General features: G+C 39.7%; 1 protein-coding gene across 3 annotated transcripts in view; it reads left to right on the top strand.

The window, feature by feature from the left end:
- The window catches only part of STIM1 (stromal interaction molecule 1), a 263,756-nt gene that overhangs the window by 123,363 nt on the left and 124,388 nt on the right, over positions 1–16,005 (top strand). For all 3 annotated transcript variants that reach the window (XM_006870250.1, XM_006870251.1, XM_006870249.1), the window contains exon 2: positions 13,940–14,070. In XM_006870250.1, the coding sequence (XP_006870312.1) occupies positions 13,940–14,070 (131 nt within the window). The remainder of the gene's footprint in view (positions 1–13,939; positions 14,071–16,005) is intronic.

Here is a 16,005-nt window from a genome sequence, read left to right as displayed (position 1 = left end):
AAGTGCCGTCGAGTCGGTTCCGACCCATAGCGACCCTGTACAGGGTTTCCGAGGGTGTAAATCTTTACGGGAGTAGAAAGTCTTATCTTTCTCCCGCGGAGCGGCTGGTAGTTTCGAACCGCTGACTTTAAGGTTCGCAGCCCGATTCGTAACCACTACGCTACCAGAGATAACAGTATGGTACCTCTTTAAAAACTTAGAAGTAGAAATACTATATGATCCAACAATCCTGCTTCTAGGTATGTATCCTAAAGGCAGTGACATGTACAGACATATGCACATTTGTGTTCATTGATGCATTATTCACACTAGCAAAAAGATGGAAGCAACCTAAATGTCCATCAACAAATGAATTGATAGATTGTGGTACATATATACAATGGAATAGTTTGCAATGATAAAGAATATTGATGAATCTGTAAAATATCTCACAACATGGATGAACTTGGAGGACATGTTGAGTTAAGTCAAACACAAAAAAACAAATATTATATGAGACCACTATTATAAAAGTAAAAAAAATAGGTTTACACACAGAAAACAAAAACAAAAACATTCTGTGGGGAAAATATTGAATGATGAGCTGGACCTGACTTGATGGCACCTAACTATACAATAACAACAACAACAGTAGTTAGTAATTTCTTTGAAAGATTATAGATACTATGAGAAATCATTTTTATTAGATCATTTTAAGGGAATGTAGTGTGAGAAGAGAAGGCGGCCTAGGACTGAACCTGAATTCTTTAAAATTCCAGCATTTAAAGTCAGAGAGAAGAAACCTATTTTACACATTAGGGAAGACAAAGATCCATTCATTCCGTAAATGCTTATTGAATACCTACTATGCATTGAACAAAAACAAAAACAATCTCAGCTCTTGTGGGTCTTACTTTTAGTGGACAGAAATGGATAATAAGCAAATTAGTGAATAAATATGTCATATGCCAGGTGGTAGTAAGTGCTATGAAAAAGACATACACTCTGCTCTCAGATGTCCTCAAATAACTGCAGTTGTAAGCAGTCTAAGGTTGGAGTCATAAGAGGTGCAAAGTCACAAATACTGGTAGAACTTAGAGGTATATCTCATTATGGTGCTCAACATAGAACTTTGTACAAAGTCAGTGCTATAGATTTTATTTTGATGAGTGACTCCAAGGGGGGAAGTGGGTTTAGTCAGATGTCAGAGCTTAAAATCTGAGGTTATTCGTGTCATTGCTGCTTGGGCCAGCTAAGACCAGTATGTCAACTTTCACCAAATTAAAACTCTTCTGAATCCCTGCCTCTGTAGAGAAGAGCTGAGCCTTTTCTAGGATATGAGGACATGATGTTCTAAAAGGGGCAGATGGTGAGGTTTTGTTCAGCCTTGAGCTCTGACCTCTCTCTTCTCTGTGGCTAGGCCTGTTATGTGCCTCAGCTAAGATGAGAATTTTATTATGATCCACGTAGTTGAATGCCTTTGCATAATCAATAAATCGTAGTGAACATCTTTTTGGGATTCTCTGCAGTATTTGTTATCACTGAAAACAATTTCATTTTTCCAGTGTAAATTAGAATTTGTGACAGCTTGTATACTGCCTCCATGAGTTTGACAGCTTCCCCAAATTAAAAAAAAAAAAAAATAGTTATGAGGAAATCAGTGGTGATACTAAAAAATGTGATTATTTTGATAATGTGCAAATAAAATGTGCCAGTGTTTGAAAGATCTGCATAATTCAGTGAACCAATTGTTTTCCAAAGGATGAATACATCATATTACAAAACGTGGGAAAATGATCCATTCAGAGTTCATGATAGAGCTTCTGGAGCAAGATATAACAGTAGGCAGAAGCAGTGAGCATAGTCTGCAACAGAGCATGGGAGACCCAGTGAAACAGATACAGATGGGTATTCAAGAACCCTGCACTTCAGTGAATAGGACAGAGAGGTGAATTGAGTGCTGACTGGAAGAGAAGCAGAGCAAGAACAGTGAGAGACAAGAGAAACGGGCAGACTGTAGGCTGGCCCAGAGTGACACGACTATCTAGAGCTTTTGTAAGCTGCTGAGATACAGTGACCTGAAGGCATGGGATGCGCCAGGAGTTTGGTAGTAAGGAGTATGTGATTCTCTCTTGTTCCTTGGCCCTTCTGGTAGCCAGGGGCATGGCCACTTTCCACCTTGCCAACCCAGTGGTCAGTAGCACCCCCTCCTGCACAGCCTCTGTTCTACCTGGACATGTCACCCCTGCTTCTGGAGGTATGTGAGCCTTCCCTGAACTATGCTACACAAACAGTGAACAGAAAACTGTATTCACACTTCTAGTAACTATCACATCCACCAGGAAATGGGTGGTGAGTACCTGAGAACACACCAACATACCATCATCAATTAACCATAAATACGACAACATAATGTCTTGGGAGAAAACACACATAGACAATTTCAGCTTACATGAAGAGACAAGACAGACTACCGTAAACAAGTGACCAAAATATAGTCAGGAAATATACCAGAAATGGTATTGGAACTACTTGATAAGGAATTTAAAAGAATGACATACGGTACCGTCAGTAGATTAAGAGAATGAGAAAACGGCAGAAGAAATAAAGGAATACACAAACAGAAGTTTTAAAGAATTCAGGAAACAAACTGACAAAATAAATGAAAAAATGGAAACAGTAATTAGAAAGTCAGAAGATCAATTCTAAGGTTTCAGAAGTAGATAATATGTTGGAAAGGCAAAGTAGGATTGAATCAATTGAAGACCAAATCACTGAGCTTGAAGAAAACAATATTCATCTACTAGAGTAGGAATGGGAGCCTTTTTTTCTGCCAAAATTTATAACATCATTCGTGGGCCATACAAAATTATCAAATTTAAAATTAGCCTGCTATGTGTGGTCAAACATTTAATGAACTCAACCCTAACGTGAGTCCTAGTGTGGTGCTGTGGGCTACTGCATCAGACTGCAAAGTTGTTTGAACTTCAAGGTCGGTGGGTCAAGCTCATCAGCTGCTTCTTGGAAATCATATACAGGGTTGCTATGGGTTGGAATCAACTTGAGGCATTTTAACAACAACAATAACAACAACAACAACAGTGTGATGGCATGGCGCAGCAGGTAAATGCATTGGACTGCAAAAGTGGTTTGAACCACAAGATCAGTGGTTCAAGCTTATCAGCCACTCCTCAGAAACCCTATACATGTCACTCTGAGTTGGAACCGACTCGACAGCACTTAACAACAACAACAAATTTGGTGACTAGAGCCCAGTTACCTTGGCTGGGCCAAACCAAATGATTTCGTGGGCCTTATATAGCCTGAGGGTTGGATGTTCCTCACCCCTGTGCTAGAGGAACAGTCAGAGAAAAGAATGAAAAAATTCAAAGAAAGGCTAAGATTTATTTGGGACACTATCAAGAGGAATAACTTAAGTGTGACTGGATTTCCAGAACATGAAGAGACCAAAACAAAACAACAGAGAAAATTGTTCTAGAGTTGTTGGAAAAATGTTTTCCTAACATCATGATGGATGAAAAGATAGCCATTCAAAAAACTGAATGAACTCCAAATAGGATAGACCCCAAAAGAAAATCACCAAGACATAATGAAACTTTTCAAAACCAAAGACAAGGAAAGGATCCTGAGAGCAGCTCAGGAAAAATGAAAAGTTACCTACAAAAGAGAACTAATACAACTAAGTTCTGGTTTCTCAGCAGAAACCATGCAGGCAAGAAGATAATGGGATGACATATATAAAACTCTGAAAGAAAAAAAAAAATGCCAACCAAGAATCATATATGCAGCAAAATTGTCCATGAAATATGACAGCAAAATTAGGACATTTTCAGATAAACAGAAATTAAAAGAATTTATAAAAGCCAAACTGCAAAAAAAAAGAAAGAAAGAAAAGAAAAAAAGTAAAAGTGTGGCAGCGACCATCCCTCCCCTAGCACTCTTTACTTTTCTTCAGGGTTTGATTATTCATTGCGATGGTCACACAGAACTCAGAAACAATACTTGCATTTGTGGGTTTTATTACAGAAGTTGTTGTTAACTGCCGTAGTGTTGGTTCTGATTCATAGTGACCCTAGATAAGGTTTCAAAGGAGTGGTTGGTGGGTTTGAACTGCTGACCTTGTGGTTAGTAGTCCAGTGTCAATCCCACAGCATCACACCAGGACTCCAGTAGAGACGTTTACATGTTCCAATACAGGAAGCCTCAACCTGAAGGCACTTGGCTCTTGCACCGAGGGTCAGTAAACCTAGCTCTTGGAATTAGTGCCTGGAGGCATCCTACTCCGCAAGCCTCCTGCCCAAAGTCACTCAGTTTTATCTGCTCCATGGGTTAGGAAGCCCACCATTCTCTTGTGCATTTTGCCTTGATTCTACTGCTGCTCCTCCTCAGCCACTCCTCTGGTGTTACAGCTTTCTGTCTCCTAGTTGAGGAGGTTCAGTGCACAGGCATCTCAGGAGCCAAAGGATGCACTCCACTCTTGGCTCCTCTTCTTTGGAGGTAGAGATTCCCTGCTCCTGCCTCTAAGATAGTTCATTTTATATCCATGCTAGAGTTACAAGTTTTCACAAACACAGTTAACTCTGTTAACATGCACAGCTGAATTATGTCATCCTATCAGTATCTTCTTCCACCTTCTCTTACCAAACCCATTACGAAAAGAGTCATTTGGTCAGAGTTACAAAGACTAAGCCTAGAAAAGACATATTAAATAATTAATTATACCACACAGACCAATCTTACAGAAATACTGAAGGGAGTTCTTTGGACAGAGAACCAACAATAGCAGACAGCAACCTGAGACTGGTGGTGATGATGGTTGTGTGCAGTCAAGTCGCTTCCAACTCATTGTGTAAGGTTTCCGAGACTGTAAATCTTTATGGGGACAGAAAGTCTCATCATTCTCCTGCAGAGCAGCTGATAGAGTTAAACTGCTGGTCTTGTGGTTAGCAGTCCAACTCATAATTCAGTACATTATTAGGACCCTTCCCACCTGAGACTAAGATACATGAAAACATCATCCAGAACTCAACCCAGATATAGAAGTGTTAAAAGTAAAACAGACCTACAAGACTGAAAATAGGGAACCAGAGATAACAGTTGCAACAACAACAATGACAAAAACATAAAGTAAAAAAAGGGAATAATGTAGTCACAGAACTACCAAATGAAGAGGAAATCAAGTAGCTTTCAAGAAAAAATTAAACCAATTGATAAAAATAAACCAAACGGTAACCCTTAAACTAGACCAAGCCTTTCTCCTAGCCCTACCCCTAATACTAACCCTAGTTCTAACCATAATACTAACACCAAACAAAGTCTTAGTTCTAGTCTTGTTGTTAAGTGCCATCAAGTCAGTTCTGACTCATAGTGACCCTGTATAGGATTTTCAAGGAGCGGCTGGTAAGCTTGAACTGCAGACATTTTGATTCAAACCAACATTGGGATCAAGTGCTTATCTATAGTGCCGCACTAGGACTTCTAGTTCTAGCCTAGACCTGGCCATAGTCCTAACCCTAACTCCTTACTCTTATACCCAATACCCCAAAATACCCAAAAAAACTGTAAGAAGTTCATCCATACAGTTTCAAATTTCACATTGCAATTAACATTTAAGAAACCTACCACTTATAAAGTTTGGCTGTAGTAACAGAGAAGAATGTCCACATTTCAAAAAGCTGTTAAAATATTCATCCTTTTTCTGCTGTATGTCTGTTTTGATCTTTAATTACAGTAATATATCAAAACAAATTAAAGATGCAGATATAAGAATCTGTCTTCTATTAGACCAGACATTAAAGAGATTTCAAAAATGTTAAACAATCCTATTCTCATATTTTTTTCCAGAAAATATATTTTCCATAAGAATAATATTTGCATTTATGTGTAAGAAGTTTATTATTGTGTTAAAACAAATTAATAGCTAAATATTAAATTGTATTAATTTCTAATATAATTATCAAAAAATACTTTGGGATCTTCAATAATTTTTTAAATGTACAAAGAGGTCCTAAACCCCAAGATTTTGAAAACTCTACCTGTGTATTCTCCCTTTGTTCTTTGCTTACTGCTAGGGACATGGGTCTAAACTCTTACGGACATCACAATTGGATGGGAAAGGTAAATTAAACAATTACAAAACAGAACCATAACTGTTCACAGTGATAGATGCTTGCCCAGCCACCTAGAGCATATTACTAATCAGTTTGAGTAGAATATACAGCCTGTAGTCGGTGCTGCATAATCTGACAGGGAAAGCAGTTGAAATTAGTAGAAGAATGGTAACGGTTTATTTGCTACTCTGAAAGGAAAAAAGAAAACTACCATGTATTGAATGTAAGGTTTATGCCAGGCCTTATACTAGGTGCTATAACTAATGTGATTTTATTTAATTCTCCCAAAAACTTATGTAGTAGAGATCATCATCCCCATTTTGAAAATGAGAAATTGGAGGCCTAGAGAAGTTAAATCATTTGCCCAATATCATATGGTTTGTAACTGGGGAAGCTAGGATTATGACATATGTCCTCTAAATTTAAGTCCAGGGCGCTTTCATTGCAGTAATAATGTGTTACTAAATTGGTGGGTCTTATAAGGTATTTCCAGAAGGCTCTGGGGAACTTTGTCAGACTGAAATGTACAAGAGAAGATAGAAAACGTTGCTGGAAGGACAAGGAGACCGCTTAAGAAATGCATGGTTGAAGGAATTACTTGTGAATTTTGACTGACATGGTTTGTCTGGACCAAATCCTATGACCATGCTGCGAACCACAAGGTCTGAAGTTCGAGCCCACCAGCTGTTCCTTGGTTTTCTGCTCTTGCAAAGATTTAAAGCCTCAGAAACTGAATACGGGGTTACTATGAGTTGGAACCAATTCCACGGCACTTAACAAGAACAACAACAAATGGAACATCAAGCTTTTATACTCACTCATCTTCAATCCCTTTAATCCTTCTCTTTGCTGTGTGATGCCAGCAGCAAAGGTCACCTGTCTATCTGATCAAGTTACAAACTAGAGCCTGGTGTTTAAAAGCCTAACTTCCTGGGCCTGAAGGAGACTTTTGGGGACAGGAGCTGACCAATTTCAGGCTAATGCTGTTCAGTCAGGAGGATCCCTGCACTTTGAACATGATAAACTATTTCCTTTATTTTAAAAAGCCTACTAGAAGTTGTGCTTTACTTAGATGAGCTTGTATGTGGATACAGGCCAATGAAAAGATTTCATTGCTTTGCTTTAGATTAGAAATCTTTCTACTCATTGTGGTTCAGGTGTGCCACTTCTGGTCTTTTAGAGCAAGAGTCAGCAAACTGTGGCCCAGAACTGGCTTTCTTAGATTATTTAGTACTGCTATAACACAGTTACCACAAGTGGATGGATTTTAACAAACAGATATTTATTTTCATACAGTGTAGGAGGCTAAAAGTCTGAATTCAAAATGCTGGCTCTATGAAAAGGTCCTGTTTCTTTTCAACATCTGTAAGCCTGGTGTTCCTTAGAGATCTCCAATGTGTCTAGGTATCAGTCTTCCCTTGGGTCTTGGAGGTTCTCAGCACAGGTACTCTGATTCCAAAAGGTACACTCTGCTCTTCTTGCTTGTTAGTGGTGAGATCCCTCTACTCTCTACTCATTTCACTCTCCTTTTATCTCTTTTAAGATGAAAGGTGTGAATCATGCAAGGGTGTGACTTCAAGTAAGGCTGTGACTCAAGATACTCCCTACCCTGATCCTGCTTCATTAACATATTTTTGTTGTTATTAAGTGCTGTTGAGTCAGTTCTGACTCATAGCAACTCCATATAGGGTTTCCCGAGGCTTTAAATCTTTGTAGGAGAAGAAAGCCTCATTTTTCTCCCACGTCATTAACATGTAGAGGTTTGAATGTACAACACATCACAAATTGGAGGATAATTAGATCACAAAATGCATTACAACCTCACAGTAGCCACGTTGACATATATTTTTAGAGGACAAAATTCAATCCATGATGTTGTTGTTGTTAAGTGCCGACAAGTTGGTTCCGACCTATAGTGTTTCAGAGGAGCCGCTGATGAGCTTGAACCGCCAACCTTGCAGTTCAAATGGCTTTGAAATCTGCCACATTAACCCACAGCACCACACCAAGACTCCCAATCTATTACAGTGGCTTGTAAATTGGAACGCAGGCACACTTGTTCATTTATGTATTGTCCATGTCCGTCCATTGTAGCTTTTTTTGCTACAGAGCCAACTAGCTAACTACATTGCTTCCTATCTGATCCTTTACAGAAAAATTTGCTGACCAGTTGAGTAACTGTGATTCTTTCTATCATAGCACATAGGATTTTAAATGCCTGTCTCTCCACTTTCACTCTTGAATTCCTTGACAGCAAAGATGAGATCTGTTTCATCTCTTCAGACCCCATTCTGACTGTAGGGCCTGTCTTAGCTATCCAGTGCTGCCATAACAAATATCACAAGTGGTTGTCTTCAATAAACAGACATTTATTCTCTCATAGTTTAGGAGGTTAGAAGTCTGAACAAGAAAGCTCCTTGTCTCCTTTTAGCATATGTAAGCTCAGCATTCCTTGGAGAGCCCCATGTGTCTTGGTATCAAGTCTTTCCCTGGATCTAGGAGCTTCAGAGTGCAGGGATTCAAGTCCAGTGGATGCACACCACTCCCAACTCTTCTGCCATGGTAATAGTAGGTCCCTCTGAGCTCTGCTTGCTTATTTAATCTTTTTTCTAATATCTCAAAAGAGATCGTCTCAAGATACAACCTAATGCTGTAGATTGCACCTGACCTCATTAACATCATAGATGTGAGGATTTACAAAACATAGGATCATTACATCAGATCAGGACTGGTTACAGCAGATCACAACATTGGGGTGTGATATGGCATCATATTAGATCTCATCATGGAGGTGATTGCTACATCTTAACTGTTACACCACTGAGAATCCTGGCCCAGCCCAGTTGACACAAACCTTAATTATCACATGGACTGATAAATGAAGAGTGCTCAATAAGTGCTATTTAAATGACTATGTTATATGCCAATCATAAAGCTCTAATAAGTAATTATACATGCCTTTGAGTAATAAAAAAAAAACAGGGGTCAGGGAAGGAAACTGTTATATAGGTGTTCTATGCTTCATCTATGACCTAGTCATTTATTCTCTTTTTTTTTCGGAGGAGGAGGAGGTAGATAGTTTTTTCAGCAATGGTGTACATGAATGAAACACTATGCAGGAGCTCTTGTTGGTGAGGAAGTTGAAAAACAATGCCTTACCATGTGAACCCCAGTCTCCATGACCCTGAGATCAGAAGAATTAGAAGATACCTACCTACTGTAGATCGCTCTCAAAGGAATCACAATAGGGTCCTGGATAAAGTGGGACATGATTCAAAGTAATAAAAAACAGGCTAACTGGTCTCATAGAGACTGGTGGACCCCCTGAGACTATGACCCTTAGACACCCCTCAGGCCTGGAATTGAACTCACCCCTTTGGAGGGGGTTCCGATTCATAGTGACCCTGCTTAGGGTTTCAGAGTCTGTAAATCTTTATGGGAGCAGAAAGCCTCAATCTGTCTTCCGTGTGGAATGGCTGGTAATTTCAAAGTGCTGACCTTGAGATTAGCAGCCTAACTCATAACCACTGTGCAACCAGAGGGTGAACAGTACCACCAGGGAAGTATACACTTCTTAGAACAATCAATCATTTGAGTTCAAAAGGACAACATTTGCCTGATTAAGCTCAGAAGGCTGGAAGGATAGGAAAGGACAAAGGGAAACAGTAAACACTGGGAGGTAGAGGGCAGAGTGCTGTTACGTTGTGGGGATTGCTATCAGTGTCACAAAGCAAAGTATGTATGAATTATTGAATGGAAATCAATTTGCTCTGTAACCTTTCACCCAAAAACAATGAAAAGTTGTAAACAAACAAACTGAAACCAATGACTTAATCTTTTGCTACACTCTCTCCCTCAGTATGGACTCCTGGTGTGGTGCTGTAGGATCAGCACTGGACTGTGAACCACAAGGTCAGTGGTTCATACTCAGCAGCCGGTCCTCAGAAACCTTATACAGGGTCGCTAAGAGTCAGAACCAACTCAACTTAGCAACAACAACTCCCTCAGTATCCAGTATCCTTTCACCCTCTCACCAACTTGGCAGGATGAATGTTGTTGTTAAGTGCTGTCGAGTTGGTTCTGACTCCTAGCAACCCTATATAGGGTTTCTGAGGAGTGGCTGCTGAGTTTGAACCACTGACCTTCATGTTCAAACAAACCTTGTGGTCAAGTGCTTATCCTGCAGCACCACAGCAAGATAAAGATGAAGATATTTCTTTGTAGGCATACAGTTCATTTTATTTTCTCTTGGAAAGCCATTTACTCAGTGTGTTTTTTGCATATTGCTATCTTTGGCTTCTAGTAGATGGAACCAAACCAAAGCTGTCTGGTCACCTTAGCATAAAGGCACTCTAAGTAAAGTTTGGGTCTGGGAGTCAGCAAACCAGGGCTCTTACTGTGGCTCTTCATCTTCTTTTTTTTTGTGGTGTGTGTGAATATTGTGCTTTGAGTGATAGCTTACATGGGAGAACATCGGTTTTACACTCATTATTTCATTGCAATCTTCATCTGCTTTTATTTGACTTTGAACATATTATTTGGCATCTATGAGGTTTAAAAAATTAAATATTTATTCCCATACTTCATCTTGAAAAGGATTTGAACAACTGGGAAATGATAAAGAGGTGACCTGTCATGTTCTGTCTTGTCACTGGTTCTGGCAAGCAGACAAATAAAACATCAGATAAATTGATGTTTCAGGTTTTTGAGTAGTGCCTTGTAGAAGGCTTCCTAGCCACAGGACTTTTACTTTGTGCTTGCTTCCTCTCCTGTGGTAACTTCTTTTCTTACCTGGCAAGTCAAGATCTTTTTTCCATCTAGTTTGGGAGAGATGTGAGGAATACTCTGCCTAGGAAGTGCTTATCAAGAGCAGGCTCTAAAGTAAGGAGGAATTTTCAAATCTAGGAATTGGAAGACCTACTAGAAACTTTAGCCAAATTGCCTTTTTCAAATAGTGAACCTGAGACCTGGAAAAGGGAAGTGACCTCCCCCAGTGGAGAGCTAAGGCTAGATTTCTGTTATGTGCATCAGTCAGCCTAGGTATATTTCAGGTTTGTAAGAGAAGTCAGTGTCATGGAAAGAGCTGGGGTGGCCACGTCCTTGTACTGGTGTTATTGCTGTGTGGCTCTGTGATGATAGGCAAAAGAAACTGCACTCTAGACTTCCCAAGCTGCTGTATCATATGAGCTCAGGACTTTGACATGTTTAAAAGAGATTTGCTGGATGTAATTCCCTGTAGGGTTTCCTTAATCAGCCTATGGCTGGCATTATATATATATATACCAGCAGTGACAAAGTGAGCAAAAGGGAAAACTACCCATTATTCTGGCACTGGAACTAACTGCCTGTTTCCAAAAAGTGTGTGTTATTATTTTACATTACAGTTAAACTATATGGGGGTACTTCTTTTCACTACCTTTGAATTTACTGAGTTGTTAAGTCTTTGTTTATTTGACTAATTGACATTTGAATAGGCATTTAAAAAAATTAATTTAATACACGTAAATTTATGTATGTTATTTTGATTTACCAGTAAATTCTTTTCTATGTCATTGACCATTTGTGTTTTCTCTCATTTGTATTTTTTTTTTGTGAGTTATCTATCCATGTTCTTTGTCCACATCCTAGTATATTGATTTCCCTGCCATGGAACTATTAGGATGATAAAGCACTGTCTTTGACTAGGGGAGTGCAAAAGTCTTGTGGGAGCCATGTCTGACTTCTCCTGGCTTCACAAGGAGGAAAGAGAATCAAACTCAAAATCAGCCCAAAGCCAATTCCTATGAAGTGGAGGTCAGATACTCTCCTAGTGTATAACTTTCTTTACCCTATTCTGACTCCAACCATCCCTTGCACATGTGAAGCACTCATTGCAATAATCCATTGCAATGGCCACACAGAACTCTTAACAATATTCACAATTATGGGTTTCATTAGGGAAGTGTACAGGGTACAATTCAGGATCAAAAAAAGTTCAGGACGCAGCAGTTCTCCAGTTGGGAACATCTCTTCTATGCTGTACTGCACACATGCCCCACTCTTGCCTTTGGTTTCTCAGCCACGTGGCCCCTTGGCCTCTGCCACAGTCCATGGGCCTAGAATCCACAGTTGCTCTATCTATCCTTGCCACCGCCTCTGCTGTCGCCTTTGCTTTCACTGCTTTTCTAGGTAGGGATCTCACACTCCATTCATACTCTTCCTTCTTGAATGTCTTGGAATCGTTTATTCCTGCTTCTGAGATGTTTCCTTTAAAGCCTAGCTGGATGTCAAAACGAACCAATCCCAGCCTTAGAGTCCTGTATATCTTATTTGCATCGTCCCACACAATCACTTGGTGGAAATTAAGGCATTGCTAGAAAAGCCATATCAAATCAATTCAAGATATTGCAGGGAGCTTGACACATTCTTAAGAGATAGTTAAAGGCTATATGAAATACTTCCTTCACTGTATGAGGAACCCATTTGGGGCCAACATAAGTAGTCATATGATTATTGCTATTATTGTTAGGTGCCTTCCTGTTGGTTTCCATTCATAGTGACTCTATACACAACAGAACAAAATACTGCCCAGTACTGTGCTAGCTTCACAATTGTTACTTTTGAGTCCATTGTTGCTGCCACTGTGCCAGTTCATCTTGTTTGGGGGGGGGGGGTTGTCTCCCTGTTTTTTGTTGACCCTCCAATTTACCAAGCATGATGTTCTTCTCCAGAGACTGGTCCTTCCTCATAACATGTCCAAAGTACTAGAGACAAAGTCTCACCATCCTCTCTTCTAGGGGAGCATTCTGGCTATGCTTCTAACAAGACAGATTTGTCTGTTCTTCTGGCAGTCCATGGTACTTTCAGTATTCGTTGACAACACCATAATTCAATGCATCAATTGTCTACAGTGTTTCTTATTCATTGTCCAACTTTCACATGCATATGAGGCAATTAAAAATGCCATGGCTTGGGTCAGGTGCACCTTTGCACCAAACTGAAATCTTTGCTTTTTAACACTTTAAATAGGTCTTTTGCAGCAGATTTACTTAATGCAGCACATTATTTGATTTCTTGACTGGTGCTTCCATGAGTGTTGATGGTGGAGCCAAACAAAATGAAGTCTTTGTCAACTTACATATTTTCTCCATTCATCATGATGTTTGTTACTGGACCAGTTGTGAGGATTTTTGTTTTCTTTGCTATGAGTTGGAATCCATACTGAGGGCTGTTATCTTTGACCTTCATCAGTATACATGCTAAGTTCTCTTCACTTCCAACAAGCAAGGCTATATCATGTGCATATCTCAGTTTGTTAATGAGTCATCCTCCAATCCTGGTGTCACATTCTTCCTATAATTCAGCTTTTTGGAATAGTTACTCAGCATACAGATTGAATAAGTATAGTGAAAGGATACTACCATCCTAGTGATGCATTTTGTGATCTTAAAACCATTCCGTACCCCCTTGTTTTGTTGGAGCAACTGCCTCTTGGTCTGTTTACAAGTTCCTCATGAACACAATGAAGTGTTCTAGAATACCTGTTCTTCACAATGTTGTCCATAGTTTATTATGATCCATACAGTTTAATGTGTTTTCATAGTCACTAAAGCACAGGTAAACAGCTTTCTGGTATTCTCTGCTTTCAGTCAAGATCCATTTGACATCAGCAATGATATTCCTAGTTCTACATCCTTTTCTGAATTGGGCTTGAATTTCTGACAGCTCCTAGTTGATGTACTGTTGCAATTTTTTTGTCAAGTGGTAGAAGCTAAGAATTCTTAGATAAGTGGGTGATAGAACCTTGGTGACAGCCCTGAGTAATGCTGTCTCTTGCTTTTCCTGTGCAGAGTTTTGCCGGATTGACAAGCCCCTGTGCGACATTGTAGATGAAAAGCTCAGTTTTGAGGCTGTCCGCAGCATCCACAAGCTGATGGACGATGATGCCAATGGTGATGTGGATGTGGAAGAGAGTGATGAGGTAAGTTCGTTCACCCTGCCTGGCACTCTTCTCTTTCTGAGTGAAACAATCCCTGAAAGCTGTCTAGGAAGACTATTTCTTGTGGAGAGATGTGGTTTATTCTCTAGAAACTATTCCTTATTGGGAGAGGTGATTCTCAACAGAGCAGCCTTGGAGAAGGTAGCCTGTTAGATGTAGATCTTATGCTTGTGTCTGTGTCTGGATTGGTTCCAACCTACTGACTGGTAGCATGACACTGACCGAGTGTGCTGTTAGAAGAGGAAAGGGAGTCTCAAGGTTTCCCGGGATCCTAATTGTAATACTGATGTCAGTGGAGGTGGTCAATTAGTATTTTGTGTTTGGCATGTGAGAGAGAGGCAAGACAGTAAAATCCTCCCCTCTGGAAGCGCATTCTCTATTTCGGAGGAAGAAACAAATGTTTTTAGAAAGATCATTTTTTATTCCAGACTGTAATTGCTGAGAGCCAGTTGAGTGGCCTAGATTGTAAGAGTTAGTGGGATCTCTAGGATGGAGAAAGTTCTGTTACTGTTTCACCTTTTAGTATTGGTAAAACTCTAAAACCACAGAGCCCCGAGTACGTGGTCATCATGTTTGAGAAGATTGAAGTGTCTGGTTTGATTTTTGAGCTCAGTGTGAGCCAGCAGTTTGGTGAAGTTGCCAAGTTATGGCAGCTCCTCAGTGATGTATGAAAGGATGGAAGAAGTAAGCCTAGTCTGTTCCTTGCTTGTTAATCCACCTTTGAGTATTGAATTCAATTTTGGATGTTATATTGTCAGAAGGTTTTGGAAGAGTGAGAACTTAATCAGAAAAGAGTGACATGAGTCGCTATGAGTCGGTTCTGACTCGATGGCACCTGACAACAACAACAACAACAACATCTATTATGTAAGTATGGAGCCCTGGTGTGGTGTTGTGAGTTAATGCTCCAGACTGCAAAGCCATTTGAACTTCAAGGTCGGTAGTTCAAGCTCAACAGCTGCTCCTCGGAAACCCTATATAGGGTCGCTATGGGTCGGAATCGACATGAAAGCACCTAACAACAACAACAACAATAATTGTGTAAGTGTGGCACTGTAGGCTAAGCAGTAGACTGCTGACTGTATGGTTGTTGTTCGAACTCAACAGCTGCTCCTTAGAAACCCTATGTAGGAACATAATGAGTCAGAACCGACTCATTGGCACTTAATAACAACAGTAACATTATGTGTTAGTCCCTGGGCCAGGCAATGGGGATGTGGTAGTCAGTAGGACAGACATGGTCATTGCCTCATATAATTTCAGTCTGATGAAGAAACCTTAGTCTTCAGAAAAAGTGATTCAGGCAATATAATGTTTGTCTTTAAATATGTAAGCAGTACAGTGGTTACACAAAACTGATAGCGATGAAAACCACAGTACTGCTGTTTATTGAACACTCTTGTGTCAGGCACAGTGTTAAGCTCTTTGTGTAGTTAACTTTTTTGATTCTCTTAACAACCTTATAAAATTGGTATTATTACCAAGGATCAGAGCCTTGGAAAGGTTAGGCATTTTGTTCATGGCACACTAGATTTGAGCTCAGATCTGATTTCAAAGCCCATGCTTTTAAGCACTGCTGTATTGTTTCTGTTATTCTAAGGGCAAACCAGGACCAATGTGGGAAAAGTAAAGAATAGGTATATTCTTTTAGAATAAAGAAGTATCCATCAGAGTTATCTCATCATAGAAGAGTTGACTTTGGTAGATGAAGAATTCCATCACTGAAGATGGACAAATAGAATACAGACTTCTGCTGATTGATTAAAAGATGGGATTTTATATGAGGGGCAAAAAGTTCATGGAAATTTTCCATTATCTTTTCATTCCATTTTTCAGGAACTTTGTAAAACCCCTTGTATTAAGTTGAACTAGATAATATCCAGTGTATTCAAAGTAGGAAGAAAATAGATTTCATGG

The sequence above is a fragment of the Chrysochloris asiatica genome, unplaced genomic scaffold, assembly GCF_000296735.1.
Source record: "Chrysochloris asiatica unplaced genomic scaffold, ChrAsi1.0 scaffold00140, whole genome shotgun sequence".
NCBI classification, from domain to species: Eukaryota; Metazoa; Chordata; class Mammalia; order Afrosoricida; family Chrysochloridae; genus Chrysochloris; species Chrysochloris asiatica.
The sequence above is the reverse complement of the archived record's forward strand: the minus strand, read 5'-3'. Positions and strand labels throughout refer to the sequence as shown.